General features: G+C 46.6%; 1 protein-coding gene across 10 annotated transcripts in view; it reads right to left on the reverse strand.

The window, feature by feature from the left end:
- SIK3 (SIK family kinase 3) overlaps positions 1–15,686 on the reverse strand; it is a 265,973-nt gene that overhangs the window by 23,055 nt on the left and 227,232 nt on the right. For 9 of the 10 annotated variants that reach the window (XM_060399704.1, XM_027979227.2, XM_027979225.2 and 6 more), the window contains 8 exons: positions 9,228–9,346; positions 8,571–8,681; positions 8,207–8,350; positions 7,748–7,825; positions 7,200–7,309; positions 5,686–5,839; positions 5,305–5,460; positions 1,932–2,002 (listed from right to left, as the gene is read on the reverse strand). In XM_060399704.1, coding sequence (XP_060255687.1) covers positions 1,932–2,002; positions 5,305–5,460; positions 5,686–5,839; positions 7,200–7,309; positions 7,748–7,825; positions 8,207–8,350; positions 8,571–8,681; positions 9,228–9,346 — 943 coding nt within the window. Of the gene's footprint in view, positions 1–474; positions 630–1,931; positions 2,003–5,304; positions 5,461–5,685; positions 5,840–7,199; positions 7,310–7,747; positions 7,826–8,206; positions 8,351–8,570; positions 8,682–9,227; positions 9,347–15,686 lie in introns of those variants that run through there. The other variant, XM_027979228.3, reaches the window with a different exon arrangement.

The following is a 15,686-nucleotide window of genomic DNA, read 5'->3' on the forward strand; positions in this document are numbered from 1 at the left end:
GAGAAGAATGTATTTTCTGCTAGTTAATTCTGTTCCTTGGTTTCCCTCCACATTTCCAAAATACAAGTCAGAGGAAATGAGCCCTAAGGACTGTTCCTAGAGATGAGCCAAGAGAGAGAGTCAGATGGGCTTTGCGTATGTCTCCTGAGGCCACTGGCCACCAGGGTCTGAGGCTGACCTCGCTACAAATCATGGAAAAAGAGCCTTTTGCGTGGGGCTAAGCGAGTTCCATCACCAACCCTTTCCTCATGCCCCAAGACTGTAACTCCATCGTCGGAGAAGAAAAACTGATGCTGTCCCCAGGGGACCAACATTCTCTAAAGGATGAAGAGATGAAACCACATGGAATGTTTAGAACTGTTTTTTAGGGGGAAAAAAGGCAAGGCAAGAAAAGAGAAGTTTCACAAGCTGAAGAGTTCACAAGCTGATCACTTTTATTCTGAAGGTCTTTCAGAGCCACCACTAATACCATTAATAACGCTTTGGTCCCCCTTGGTCTGGATGATGACTTCCTTCACCACTGCTGCTCTTCTTGGGCATGAATAAAAGAAGCATCGTTCCTTCCATGACATCAAAAGGGACGGGCATTTTACCCTTTAAATGCTGGTCTTTAAAGAAGAAAGGAGGAGCTGGAGGGGTAAAATGTAAGACAAAGAAGATAAGATGAAATACTGCTATCTGATTCAAGTAGGAAGGCAGTAAGTTTCCTAATTTCTCTTCATGACTCCAGCAGGGCCCATATGCAACTTTATACACCCTGTGATCAGCAACCTATCGAAATAATAACATCAAGAAAGAAACAAAGTCAACACGGTTCTTCTATTGGCTATTCTGTAGAAGGAGCTTGCCCACCTGCCAACACCCCTGTTCTTCACTGTTCTTTCCACACGGGACCAGCTTCTTTTTGGACAGCAGCTCTCATGCAGAGCTACTAGCGGGTAGAGAAAGGACACTGGCCAGCAACCATCCAGGTAAGAGGTCTTGTTTCATTCATTCTTAACTACTTTGCCCATTTCAGCTAAAACCAGTTAACAAGCTAGAGAGGAATTAGTGGTATGTAAACTTGCCAGAGGGTAGGTAAGCCATTGGTGGTTTAATATCCATTTGATAAAAACACCCGAAGTTTCCCCAAGAGCCCATGAAAACCATTTTATTTCAACTTCCCTCAAGGGAAAAAACATATAATCTTGAAGAACACCTGTATTTCTGGGAAAATACATGCTGGATTCTGGTCAACCCCCGCCCTCCCCGAAAAATAAGAAAATCAACTCCCACAAGGGATCATGCATGAAGCTGGAGGACCACGGCTAATGGAACTGAGGTCAAATGATCAGCACAGCATGCCTGATGGTCACTGCCGTTTTCTGTGAATTAGGCATCTCTGCAAACAATGGATATTTGCATCTGTCCCTGGACCGAATCCCATATTCTTTTTTCAATATCTCTTTGTTGATACAAGGGGATGGCAGAAACACAGCAAACAGTACAAGAGGTATTCATTCTCCTGGAAAGGAAGAGTCCATGCCAGCGGTCCATGGCCAGACTAGCTAGGATCACTGTCATCCCAAATCTCCAATTCCTTTTCAGTAACAGTTCTTGGCAGGTAGGAGCAGGCTTTGTGCCTTGTGAATACTATCAGAGTTGCAATATGAAGGCAGGGGGCAAGGAAGGAAGGAGGGAGGAGAGAAAAAGTTCTTATGGTTATTGCTGTCACTTAGGGGACTTCCAATGGTGCTTACAGAAGTGACATTTTCTGGGTAGTCTTCCGTTACTTCCGTGTGGGGAGGAACATGCCATCTGGCTTGAGCAAAGAGACCACACAAGTGTTGAGGCTGCACTGGACCACCTCCTTGGGCAGAGGTGACCTTTCGTTGGTCGCAGGGGGAGCCTGCCCAAGGACGCTCTGCAAGCACTGCCAGATGCCACATTACCTCTGCACAGCTTCCTGATCTGGCTCCCCATCCGAGCTCTCCTCGTCCACAGGGGTGACTGCTGGCACTGCCTGAGGAAAGACAGGAAGGAAAAGCTCAAAGTGGCGCTTCTTCCGCAGCAGTTCTTACTCTGGACACTGGGCTCGGGGCAGGCCTCTGGGGTACTTTATTTTTTTTTAATCTGCAAAGCTTTTCTAGGATCCCTGGGTTATACAGAACATTCACAGACCTTTCAATTGTCCCACTTTTACCTTGCTCAGTTGATTTGAATTTCTCTGATTCATCTTCCTTCCTTCATTCATTTATCCAATAAGTAAGCTGAATGCCCACTATGTTCCAGGATAAAATGTGAATTAATAAAGTTCTTTCCCCTGTTTTACAGTCCAGTGGAGGACAGAGATAGGCAGACAAAAGGACAAAATAGCATGAACCAGTCATGGGTGTGTGGGGACTGAGCAGGGCACTTAGAGAACGTGGCCCCAAACCTGAGGCCTGAAGGATGAGTAAGAACGAGTCCGGCCAAGAAGGAAAGGGGTCACAAGCGTCTAAGGTTTCTAGGCTGAGAGAGAAGAGAAGGCCCATGGGTGTTTGAGGACCTGAGAATATAGCAGGAGTTTGTTTACCTGGAATAACTAGGAACTGATTTGTTGTTTCATGTTAAAGTAATTTCCAGAGTTTAGATGTCCTTAATGCCAGAAAATACTCTTGCCTGGAAAATCCCATGGATGGAGGAGCCTGGTAGGCTGCAGTCCATGGGGTGGCTAAGAGTTGGACACGACTGAGTGACTTCACTTTCACGCATTGGAGAAGGAAATGGCAACCCACTCCAGTGTTCTTGCCTGGAGACTCCCAGGGACAGGGGAGCCTGGCGGGCTGCCATCTATGGGGTCGCATAGAGTAGGACATGACTGAGGCGACTTAGCAGCAGCAGCAGCAATGCCAGAAAAGCATACTGGTTTTCTAAAAGTCCACTGTAGCACATAACATGTGATTGTGAAGTTCCAATTCAATGCTTTAAAATCACTGTCACCCACCAAAACACAAGGACCGCCACAATATGCATGCGTTACGGTGACGCTCCCCGGCTGCCTGTGGGCTGGGACATCGTATAGCCTTGACAGCTACTCACAGCCTGGGGCTCACGGAACCACCACGCCCCAAGCACTGAAGCAAAAATCACGCTTCCAGTACTACGAAAGAGCATTTTTTAATGGGCAGTAATTAAAAACAAACTTTTAGGATGATTCCATTGTCGGAATGCGTCTAGGGTTTCCGGAACCCTGACTACGGTTCTGTGAGGCTGGAGGGAACAGGGTTATGCAGGAAGTGGCTGCAGACGAGGCAGGAGAGGAGCCCTGCGGCCAGTTATAAACGACCTTGAATACCACATGAAGAACTTTATTCTGAGGAAAGGCAGTGGTGAATCACTAAAGGTTTTAAGCAGGGACACGATGTTACAAGATTTATATTTTAGAAAGCTGGCCTGCTTTAGTTGCAGCGTGAAAATGTCGGGTGACAAGGATGAGGAGCCAAGCCTGGAACCAGGAAGCCCATTTGGCAGCCACCGTGTGAATCCAGGCAAAGGATGACAGTAGCTTGAGTGGGGGAAATGCAGTGGGGATGGGACAGAAGATAAACACTTACTTTACAAGCATGGCATAACTGCTTTGATATGGGGAGTAAGGGACAGGGAAAAATTAAAGAGAAAACCCAATTTCTTAGCTTGTCTAACCAGGGGAGTGATGGTGCCATTCCCTGTCACCCAGAGGGAGACACAGGTTTCATAGCATCAGGACATGTTCATCTGAGGACATGCTGAAATAAAATGGTGAGGACCTGCCAAGTAACCCACTAGATCTGTGCAGTTGGTAATCATATAGATAGGAGTGCAGGGCTCAGAAAAGCACTGTGGGCCGGAGAATCTCTCAGTGACAGAAATAGGGAAGTGGAGAGGATCACTCAGAGAAAGTCTGTAAAATGAAATGGAAACAGGACCTCAGACAGAACTGTGGGTTTCTAGGAAAAAGAAGAAAGGGAACCTGAAATGGGGAGCTAGGAGAAAAACACAAAAGAATAGGGCAAAAGACCATTTTTCAAGGAGAAAAATGGTCAACAGTAAAGTCCAAAAAGATAAAGATGAAAAATGTCCACCAGAAGTTTGTTAGTGACCTTGGCAAAAACAGTTCCAGTGGACAAAGGCACTGCACCTCCCATAAAGCTGTTCTGGACCCTTCCAAATCTACACTGACCTGGCCTTTCCCTAAGTGCCTCTGCCACCTACAGGCCCACGGTCCTCACTCCAGCACTTCATCACACTGGCCTATTACTGTTACTCCAACACTTCACATATGTGGATCGCATCTTCCTGTTATAGTATAAGCTCAGTGAGGCCAGAAACTGCAAATATGAATTCTTCTCTTTTCTCAACAGCCATGTTACTGGCACAGTGGACCTGTGTCAATCTACAAACTGTTTCATTACTGATCTAAGATACGGTAGGTAAAGTAGCAGAGAATAATATTTATAAACCTTTATAGCAACTTAATGGAGTAGTATTTTCTATTGCGCCAAAGAAAATTTAGCCTTGTAGTTCATATGTTTTAAAATTTTAATTTTTCTGATAATAGGGAAAACAAGGTCCTCAAACTAGAGAGACACCTTAAGAAGCACTGCCCTGAAATACCCAGTGAGGGCTGTGGATACAATTAGCACTCAAGCCTAATGTAGCATGAGATTTAATGGATGAGTAAATGAATGAAGGAATGAATCTATCTATGGCAGGAAAATAACCAGAAATAAACAGAAACCAGGGGAAGAAAAGAATCTTTGTGATCATCATATTAGAAAACATGTGATCGAGAGATGCCAACTGTCAGCTTAGAAGCCAAATCATCAAGGGATCCAGCTGGCACCAAAAGTGTGAGGTATGTTAATCAAAGGAGGAAGAGTTAGTGAGAAGGTAAATCTGGAAACCAGTCTAAAAAGCAATTAAGCCCAGAGAAAATTATTAGCTTCCACTGCCCTCTGGCACGGAAATGTGACCCGCGGGAAGGCCGGGCCTGTGACTATGACTCCCTGACTTGAAGCGGGCAGGGTTGCAGCCGCCCTTTACTCGAGTGTCTACAAGAGGCTCCCCAAAGATGAGTCCCTCCAGAAGCAGGATGCAGTATGCAAATTATTTGGTTAAGTGAAGAAGCTAACCAAAAAGTAAGTCTGGAAAATTCTATTAGCCTGAAAAAAGTGGAAATGACAGTGAGCATTGCATGTTGAGGGAAAGAAGAAATTCAGACGTTTAGGTTGGAGACCCTGAGTTCCAAAACCTCTTTACCAAAAGCCTCTGAGAAAGCAAGCAGGGCTTCATGCTGCCACTCACTGGTGTCATGGTGACAAGAGGGGAGGGTCCCCGTGGGCGCTTCAGCAGCTGCTGGGCATGGAGCTGGATGTTGGCACCTCCATCTGATGCCCTCCGGCCAAGGGGCCCCATTCCGTTCAGCAGCTGCAGGGTGGGCGGCTGTAACAGGGACTGCTCCTGCAGGAGGAGAAGGGGAGGGATGGTTTGGTGAGGTGGGGAGAAAGGAGGAGAGAAGACAGCAGTACTCCAGTCTACTGAAAGGAAGGGATCCCATGATGGTGACATAGGCAAGAGAAAGCATCCTTCTAAGGACACCCTGAAATCCTGGAGACGGTCTCTGCGTTTCTCAAATGCAGCTCAGACGAGCTCTCTGGGGGCAAGCCCTCTCCCAGGTCCGGGTACCTTGTATTCCAGCTGCCCGGTTGGCTGCAGATTTTGCATGGGCAACAGGTTGTGCATGAAGTTCATGTTCGGGGCCACCTGCAGGAAGGGAGCCTGCGGGCTGACTCCAGGAAAGCCAGGCAGCAGCTTCTGCAGATCCTCCATGACCTCCGTGCTGACGGGAAACAGGACGATGGAGAAGTCTGGTTACAATTCCCCCTCACAACCTAGAGCCCCAAACTGAGGACACTGCCAAATTCCGCACAGTTTAGTTTATCTTTCTACCTTCCTCCTACATGTGTATTTCTCTCCAAGGCCCCAGAGCAAGCAGAAGTGTGTGGAGCCAGGTGTGTGGAATCTGGCTCTCTGCCATTTCACTATCTGTGGCTGGGGATCACCATTCTGCACTGACCACTCATGTAAAACCAACAGCTCTGTGCCAACAGGAAACACTGGCCCCCGTCCAGTTCAGGTCTCCGAGGCCTGGAGGTGAACAGCAAGTAAGGGAGGACACGGGCCACCCACTCAAACAATGGCTGCCCCAAAGTAGCAGCTGATCCACTGGGGAAAGAATGCTGTCAGCGCCATCAGGGCTGATGGGCAGATAAGCCGTGGGCGGGCAGGGCTGTGGAGCCCCGACAGAGGGGTTTATGGCACACTTTACAATAAGAGCTCTTTCCACTAACAGGGTGACACGGGGCCCCACCCTCTGAAGCTGACATTGTCTTCGGGGCCAGAATGCTCCCCGATTGCCTGTTTCATCGTAGGCTGAGAAGGCGAAGCAAGCAAACCAGTAAGCAGGGGAGGCTCTTTTGGAAATGACTCAAAGGAAAAAGAAACCAGCTATGCTCCGAGCTGAACTCTCAAGAGGACTCTTGCCACAACCTTCTCTTCCCTACGCAGGAGAAGAAATAGCCAGAAAAGTGGCATGGCTATTTTTAATGGTGAGAATCTTCAAGTGTTGAACGAAAACCAAGAGAGCTGGCCTTCAGTCCATTCCTCCAGTGTGCAGGCAAGCAGGGGACACAACGAAGGGCTGTTCTGGGAAAACACTTTGGAAAACCGGTACTTACTCGGCATATTTTTGGACTTTTGTTCACATAATTTTTTTCACTGAATTTAATTTTTTACATCTATAAATTCTATCCTGCTGTTTGTCCTCACTTCTTAGATGAGTCTTCCATTAAAATATATGGCAAAAAATATCTCTAAAAGCTGTCAAACACAGATGCATTTCCAGGGGTACTTTTATGTGGCTTAGATCAAAAGACCTCAGTCTTTGCGGGAAAAGACATGCTACGCTCTTCACCAAAGTACTGTCATCGCCTGGCTCAATGGCGGCTTTCAGCCCACCCTCCACTAGTGACAGCTCTGTGATCCTCAAGTCCAATCAAGTCTGATCTACCAGGGAGCCTGAAGAGATTAACCACATGTTTTGGCCATTGTATCAGATCTCACCTGGGAGATACAAAGTAGGGAAAATGTGCCACGGGAGGAACTCAAAGTCAGATGGGAATTTTCTGCCAGACACTCACCGGGGGTCGGCCACGCCCACTGTGTGCCTCCTCATGGACAGATAGCGGACCAGCGCTTCAGGGGAAGGCTCTTCACCCTCGTCACTGTCCGCGTTCACCGCCCCGTCCGGCTGAGGTGAGGGAAGCACAAACAAATCAGAAACAAGAGGGAGTGAGAAACAAGAAGGAAGGAAAGGGGACTTCCCAGGTGGTCCAGTGGCTAAGACTCTGCCTGCCAGTGTAGGGCGCACGGGTTAGATCCCTGGTCCAGGAAGATCTCACGTGCTGCGGGGCAACTGAGCCCCGTGTGCCGCAACTTCCGAGCTCACACTCTAGAGCCCGTGCTCCGCAACAGAAGCCACCACAACCCGAAGCCCACCCACTGCTGTGAAGAGCACCCCCACTTGCCGCAACCAGAGAAAGCCAGAGAGGCAACGAAGACCCAGCATGGCCAAAAATAAACGGGGAAATGAATAAATAAAATATATAGAAGAAGTAATAAGGAAAGGCAATGAGGCTATGGGAAAGAAAGCAGGTTCAGCTGACAGCCACCAGGGGCTGCTACTTGCCTCCACGATTTGATTCTCTGGGTTGATGAGCTGCACCTGGGGGACGCTGATGTTCATAGCGGTACCAGCTTGCTCCGCCTGGAAAGCAGCACGCACACATACAGGCTTTTCAACACCAAAGGGAAATCATAGAGGCTTTCAAAACATTCTTGATGGCTAAAGTCTAGGCTTCTACTTCTGAGTTTTTGGTTCCTCTGCTCTTAGGAGCTACAGGGAAGTATTCTTTAGCAAAGACAGTCTCTCGCAATGATTTACGGTTTCTTTAAAAAAAAAAAAAAACTCAGCTATTGGTGCCCCTTCCAAGTGCTGGAACATTCTTCCACCCACTCTGTCAAAGAGAGGCTGAGTTCTTTGCTTGGCCTCTGAGAAAGGAAGAGATGGCAGCTGGGAGGTGACGGGTAAGGAACAGCAGGGACTTTCATACTAGTGCTGAATCTGGTCGCTGGAGTTATCACCCACCTGGAGGTTGACTGGCGCCTGGAAGGCCATGGTTCGGGGCATGCCAGGAGGTACTCCAACACGCAGGGTTTTATGTCTCTTATGCCGGTCACACAGCAGGCTGTAGATTGCACTATAGTGATCATAGGCATCTGATCTTAACGACTACCGAGAGAAAAGGGGAAAGAGCAAAAAACCCTGGTGAAACAGCATGTCAATGACCAAAACTCTTTTAAAAGTAACAGTAGAAGAGCAAAGTGCCTTCAAGGGGCAGAGCGAGAATGGGAGGAAAATAAAAGATCCAAGTTCCCAGGAAGAAGGGAACATGGGAAAGACAGGGCAGAGGGAACACAGCCCCCACCCCGGCCTCTGCTCACTTAGGTACCTGCAGTGTCCGCTCTTTGTCCAGTCCCATGTCTTCCATGGCTAAGAGGACATCCTCATTCAGAGGGTCCATCTGCCTTTCTTCCTTCAGCTGCTGGCATTCGGCTATTAACTGTAACAAAATAAGGCAAGCTATCAAACTCCCAATTAACTATGTCAAGATGGCAGATCATATATAATGAACAAGCTGTTCCATGCTCCCTAGCTTGTGATATTTTTGGCCTTAGATGAAGCCTAAGCAAGAAAGCCCTGGGTACTCAGCTAGGAGCAGACAAGATGGCTAGGCCACTGTTTTCCTGAGCTCCTGGGGTACCTGGGATGGCTACGATGATTTAAATAAAGGAACGCTGTGGAATCTGTTGGACTATGCACAGTGAGAGATAAGAGTAGGTGAACAATCCTGTGGGAAGAGGCTGTACTGTCCCAAGACGCGGGAAGGGATCCGGATGTGAGGACACGTGGTCAGGAGCTGGCAGCACTATTCTGCAACAGCTCAGCCAGTGAGGCTTCCTCCTTGCTGGCTTCACTTGCTTCAGGGTTACACAACAGCCTGCACCCAGGCCTGCCCTTCTAGGTCCTGGCCTGGTTACAATCTTACGCGAAAGGGCCTGCAGCAGCCCGAAGGGGCGTCCCCAGGGGTGAGTGGGAGCCCGCTCACCCTGTCGAAGTTGGGGTCCGCGTCCCCTAGCTTCATCCACTTGTGCTTGCAGATCTGCTCCATGGAGAGGCGCTTGTTGGGGTCCAACACCAGCATGTGGCGGATCAGGTGCTCACATTCTGCAAGAGACACGGAGCCGGCCGTCAGCGCCGCTGGGGGAGGCGCTGCGGGGGCAGAGGAACAGGGGCAGGGCGAGCAGGTGGATTTCCTAGCTCCTGGCTTCTCATCTGTTTCTCTCACTTCGTGATCCTTACCTCTGCCATGGCTTACTCCAGAAGGGACCAGGCAAAGGCAGGAAGAGGTGGAGGAGAGGGAAATTCAACTCTGGGCTGGGAGTGGAGGGAGTGGGGTCCTGGTTAATACCTTCACTAAAAGTCGGATTAGAAAAAAAATCTGGGGATAATCCCTGGATTTCATTTACTTATATTTTGTAGGGCCCCATTAGCTGCAATTAAGGAAGAGTTTCAGTGTCTGAAGCTATTCAGTGCCTTACAAGGTCCCCAAAATACAGTCAGCGCCTTCCTCCTCTCTGCATTCCGACGTGCACACTAACGCTTTCAGTGTAGGGTCCCAGGTGTGGGGAGAAGACAGGCATGGAGCCTCCCTACCACACACCCTAGGCCTTACTGATAATTTTCTCACGTTCACAGGGACATACAACTGAGCTCTGAGCTAAAGAGATTCAGACCAGAGAGGTGTTGAGCTCATGTCGCAGAATACACTGCAAAAAGAATGATGGCTCCGAAATCAAGATGCCTACATTCTGATTTCAAACCACCCTCTGTTTCTAAGTGTTCTCATCTGTAACTTGAGGGTACTGACGATGACGTGGGGGTAGCACGTGTGATGAAACTGAACCTAGACACTGATGATGATAAAACAGCAGTATGCAGACACTCTGCTGAATACTTCACACATATTTTGATCTCATTTAATCCTCATAGTAATCCTAGCAGGAAGAAACGATCATCATTCCCACTTTGGAGACGTTAAAATTAGGCACAGAGAAGTCAAAAAACTTGTTGAAGACCACTCAATAGGTTAGATTTCAAACCAGACAGTCTCTGTGGTTGGTGCTCTGAATCACACCCCATCTCACCCAGAACCCGCAGAACAAAGTCTGAAGTCCTCTGATCTCACCTCTGGCCACGCGCCCTCAGCTCCCTGAGCTCCAGCAGCACAGGCCATCTTTCTAGTCTGTGCATGTACTTATCACATTCCCACCAATGCCATTTACACTCACCGTATCCCTTAGTCAGGACGGCTGCTCCCCAACCCTCACGTGGCTGGCTCCTTGTCATTCAGGAAGGAACTTAAATGCCAACTTTCTCAGAAAGATCTCTCCTAGCCACCTCATCAACCTCAAGGAGGCGTCCAGTCATGCCCTATGACATCACACTAATTTCCTTCACACTAATGACTTCCTTGTGAAATCACCTTATTTATTTACTGCTTATTGTCTAACCCCCCGCCCCACGAGGCCTTTTTTATTGCTGTTTTCAGTATCAAACCTGCAATGCCAAAGATGATGATTATACCTAGTAGGAGTTGAATAAATAGCTGCTGAATATATGTGGATAAGTAAACATTTATTGAAACTAATCAAACAAGACTGTATGTGAGCAAATGCTTTTAAAAACTATAAAATTCTCCATAAGATACAAGGTTGTCTGTTTCCATTTTACTACAGCTGTCCTGAAAACAAAACAAAACAAAAACTGGCCAGGGATAGTAACAACATCAGTATTAAAGAGACTTTAATAAATGAAAAGACTTTTTATGTACAAGGCACTGTGCTTACCAACTTTATTTCATTTAATCTTAACAACACCCCTGTATTAGATACTGTCATCAGCCCCGTTTATAAAAGAATAAACAAGTTAACATGATCAACCATTGCTACGGTACAGCAGAGTAAGGACTTGAGAGTGATGCTCTTAGTTTATTTTCATGTGGATACCAATCGTCTGATGTGTTTTCCCTGAATAAATTCAACTCTGAAACCTCACAATTTCTGCACCATTTGGCAAACATCACTCTATGTCACCATCATGAAAGGAATACAAAGAGTAATTAAGACAAATTACTCAATTTTTAAATTTATTCTAACTTGGAAAAAAAAAAAAGCCTCTATATCAAAATGATTTCATGGCCGTCATCAATTTGTTCCAGCTTTATGATTAAAAGTATAATCAAATGCAGTACAGCGCTCAAAGTCTGTAGTTCCTATATTCCTATAAAATACATGCCATCTACAGCATTAAGCTTTTATGAAAATTATGTCTGCAGAGTAAGCAAGGCTAGAATCCACAGCTGCAGCATCTGTGTGGAAGACAAGTATCATCACCACATACCTTTATGGTCTGCAATTACCTGAGAGGAAAAAAATGTTCTTGATTTAGAAAGCTGCTAAAACTAAAGACCCGGGTGTACGGAGAAGGCCTGGGCCTGATTCCAAAGCTATGCAAGTATCGTTCAGACCACTAGATGGCACTCTAACTGCTCTGTTTTCTTTTGGTTTCCATGTAGTATCTAGTGCGTTAGTCCTGAATCAGATGACCGATGCTGAATGACGTTCAGTTATAGGCTTGCTTTAAAACGGAATTTTAAAGGTATTTTCTTAAAAACAAACAAAATTTAACACCACTGTAATAAGTCCTGAGTGGAAGATGTATCTGGTTCAATTTCAGGATCTTGAAATCTCTTTTCAGCCATCCTTAACTATTAGTTGGTTTCAGATGCCTTGAAAAATCTCCAGAAAAATGCAAACAAGAATTTGTACACAAAATTTTGCATCTACCTTTTAGTCCATGCGAGGAGCCCACAGACCCTGTGTCACAGATTCCCTAGGCCTCTACAGGTCCCAGGCTGAGGGGCCTGTGGACATCTTGCTGCAGTGGCAACAGCTGAAGGACACAAGGTCACATCTGTGCTCCTGACATGCTGTCCAGCAGCCGAAGGAGCAGAAACCTCACACCCTCCACATGCCGCACAGACATGTGCGCAGAATACGACAGAATGCAGAAAGCCAGGGCACTGTTACCAACTCATGCTCCTTAAGCATTCCATATAGCTCAGGAAAGGATGTTCAAACTATTAAGGCACCATTCTACATGAAACATGGAAAGAGGGTGAAAGCAAAGGGAATAAATGCTCTCAGACCCAATAACACAACCAACCACTGGACAGTCCATTAAAGTGAATGGAAAGAAAACAGGGCCCCAGATCAAAGAAGACAAACACCAACTTGCCCAGATGCCAGAGAAAACTGTATTTTAATGTCAAAAAGGGCCCCATCGCTTGCTCCTCCTCCAAGGGCAGCCTTTGCTACTGAACGGAATGGAAGCAGTGCAGCACCGCAGGCGGCTCTGCCTGGGCCAGAGGGGGCTGCTTCAGAGCTGCTCTCACCGGCTCCTCGCAAGCTCAGGGCAGCACCGGCGCCCACCCCCCCCTCCACCCCCGGAAACCCAACGCCACCAGAAAGGGGACTAGAGGGCGCCCAGCTCAGGCCCCGCCCCATGGTGCTGACAGGCATTTGGATGGCTTTGTGGAGAGCGGGCTCCTGTATGGGCAGGGTCCTGAAATGGGAATTCAGTTCAGACCGCTTCCTCAAGTTGTAATTCCTTCTGAGGCCGGGTCTTTAACATCTTTTTCCTTTTTTGACCTTGAAAAAAAAGAACTTTCTCTAAGAGGCTGAAAGTTTTCAGTCTGAAGGGGAGAAAAAAAAAAAAAAGGATGAAGAAGGGGGAGTTTAAAACCAACTTGAAATTCACCCGAGATACTTAGTAGAAGCTCTGTCTCTATTTCCAAGACAGAAGAAGAAATATTAATAGAATCACATAAGAGAAAAGTTCCTGATTAAAACTCTGAAAACATGCCGCTGAAGGTTAACAGCCACGAGGCTGATTTTTCGGGGAGAAGAGAAGGTGCAGGCAGGAAGGGCACATGGAGCGCTCAGCAGCATCTGAAGGGCACACGGAAGACAGTGTGTTTATACTGTGCTGCTCGAGGGCCTTGAATCTGGAATAATTAGAAGTGACAATTTCAACGCAGGAAAAATCTTTTCAATTATTAGAACTGATCCAAAGTATGAGATTAAGGTCCTAGGGATTTTAGGAGGGGCCCCTTAGGGAAGTGAGGCGGGGTTGAGGGGGGCAGTCAAGTCGGCAAGGCCACACCTGGAGCACAGCTGACTTTACTCCTTTTATACATTTGTATTCTGAGTAAGGTTTCACTTTAAAAATTAAGTCCAGAAGCAACGGGATAGGATAAACTCTTTGGTCCCCTTCAACTCGAAAAAGCCACATAACTATGAAATGAGAACAATTTGACCTGTGAAATAGTATCTTTATTGTCACTAGAAAATTTCCATTTAATGACTAGTTTATATTGTATTTACATTACCTATGTAAAGTTTCAAAATGTATGGAGTCATTAGGATCCAACTCCTTATTTAATCTTGAATAATTAATAGGCAATGTTAAGCCTTTCTCAAGCCTGGCAAAAAAATCGCTTTTTCCTCTTGCTCTTCTAATATATCCAATCCCAATCTGAGAACACTAGGATTGAGCTCAGAAACTACCATCTCATTGGCTTCTAAGCTGTCAATACTCAAGGCAGAAGCTCCGCTGCTCTTAAGAAAATGAATCCTTTCAGCAGACTCCTCTTCTATTTCCATAACAGGCTCAGAGGGTCTTCTTTGTTTTTGATTAGAAATGTCTAATCAGAGGCTGGCGTCTGTGATGTCGTTAGAAAGGGCCCCCAGTATTGGTGTGAGGAAGACTGGGGGTCCCTGAGCGTCTCACTGAGCTCTGCATCACCAGGGCCTGCACAGCACATGGGTTGAAATCGGTTCTCGGTGATGCCAGATGAAAGCAGCACTGGACAAGACGACTGCTACAATTCCTCCTAACAACTTTAACAATCTGACTCCAAGAACCCACAACAGAACAGGCATTCTCTGTGCTTCAAGCTGGAAAAGCCAGCCAACTGTCATTTTGCAGAACATTCAAATGTGGCACTGTTTGGGGGCAAAAGCCTGGATCAGATGATTTCCAAGGCCTCCCCTTGTAGCTTTAGAGTCCGCTGTCTCATTCACACAGAGGGTGCTTATTTACCAATTGTTTCTGAGGCTGCCCAGAGTAATGTGTAAATCAGATTACCACGTGAGGAGGCAGTTGCGTATGATACAGCCACAGCGCCTATGACACAACAAACCCAAACAGCTCTTGGCAGATCAGATCTTCTCCATAAACCCTGCGGATGCGTCTGAGAGTATTGATAATATGTCTTTACCCTCTTAAGAGAATGAAGTGAGAGAGAAGAGTGAAAAACAACATAAGGAAGGAGGGAATGGAAGAGTAATAGAGAAACTCTTTCAAAAATATTATTTAGTAATAATTACTAACATTTCTTGTGCACCATATAAGAGGTAGGCAGAGTGCTAATTAAAACAAATGAACCCTTGAAGTTAGCTTAAGCATCTAATTTACACACTAGTCCTTGTTAGTACTATATCTATTATACAAATAGAGAAATGAAAAATCAGGTAAGCTAAGAAACTTAATCAGCTAATAAGAGGCAAAACTAGGATACAAATTCTGGCCAGTCTCATGCCAAAGCCAGAGCTTTTAACCCATAAAGTACCTAAATTAACTGCTGATATTTTAGGTAGCAGCCAGCATATCTTTATAAACACATATCAAATCAATTTCATTCTTCCTCCCATAAATCAAATGCCATGTACTCTCCACAGGTTCCATCACAGCAGAGTCACCTATAAGTCCAGTCCATAGAAAGCAAGCCAGGTAATCAATTCAGAAGGCTATGAACTAGCTGGCAGACAGTGTCATGACAAACAGCAAGTCGCATTAGGGTGAACTGAGAAGGCAGGGGTGGTGGTGAGGCTGAGATGCGCTGCAGAAGAGCAAGCTTGGCTGGCGTGCCCTGGTGGTTGCATGGTGATGGGGGTGGGGAAGGAAGGCTGGCAACCACAGGCTTCCCCAATCAAGGAGTCAGAAACAGGCAGAAGGGGCAGGCAAAACTTCAGGGAACCGGCCCTCAGAATCTTTAGGCTGGTTCTCTGATGCAGGAAATGCCAACTGTCCCTAAGCCCTTCATGTGCTGCCAAAGAATGGGATATGACAAAGCAATCATTTTCAGCTCTGTGGGCAGAGGAGTGGTCTGAGAGGAACTGAGTCATAGATTCTTTCTGACCACATAAAACTGCTTGGAGCTGGGGGAACAGGAGACATCTGTGTGCCAGGAGGCGCGGGGAGAACGCAAGCAAGAAGCAGTTACCCAGGAAGTTCATGTTTCGTACAGGTGCTTGGAAGAGGGTGTGCTGTGGTTTCTCACCCTCTTTCCAGTCCATGCTAGACTCATCTGCTGTGTGCGCAGTCATGTATGACTCTTTAGCAACCCCATGGACTGCATGTAGCCCACCAGACTCCTCTGTCC

This window comes from Ovis aries, chromosome 15 (assembly GCF_016772045.2).
Source record: "Ovis aries strain OAR_USU_Benz2616 breed Rambouillet chromosome 15, ARS-UI_Ramb_v3.0, whole genome shotgun sequence".
NCBI classification, from domain to species: domain Eukaryota; kingdom Metazoa; phylum Chordata; class Mammalia; order Artiodactyla; family Bovidae; genus Ovis; species Ovis aries.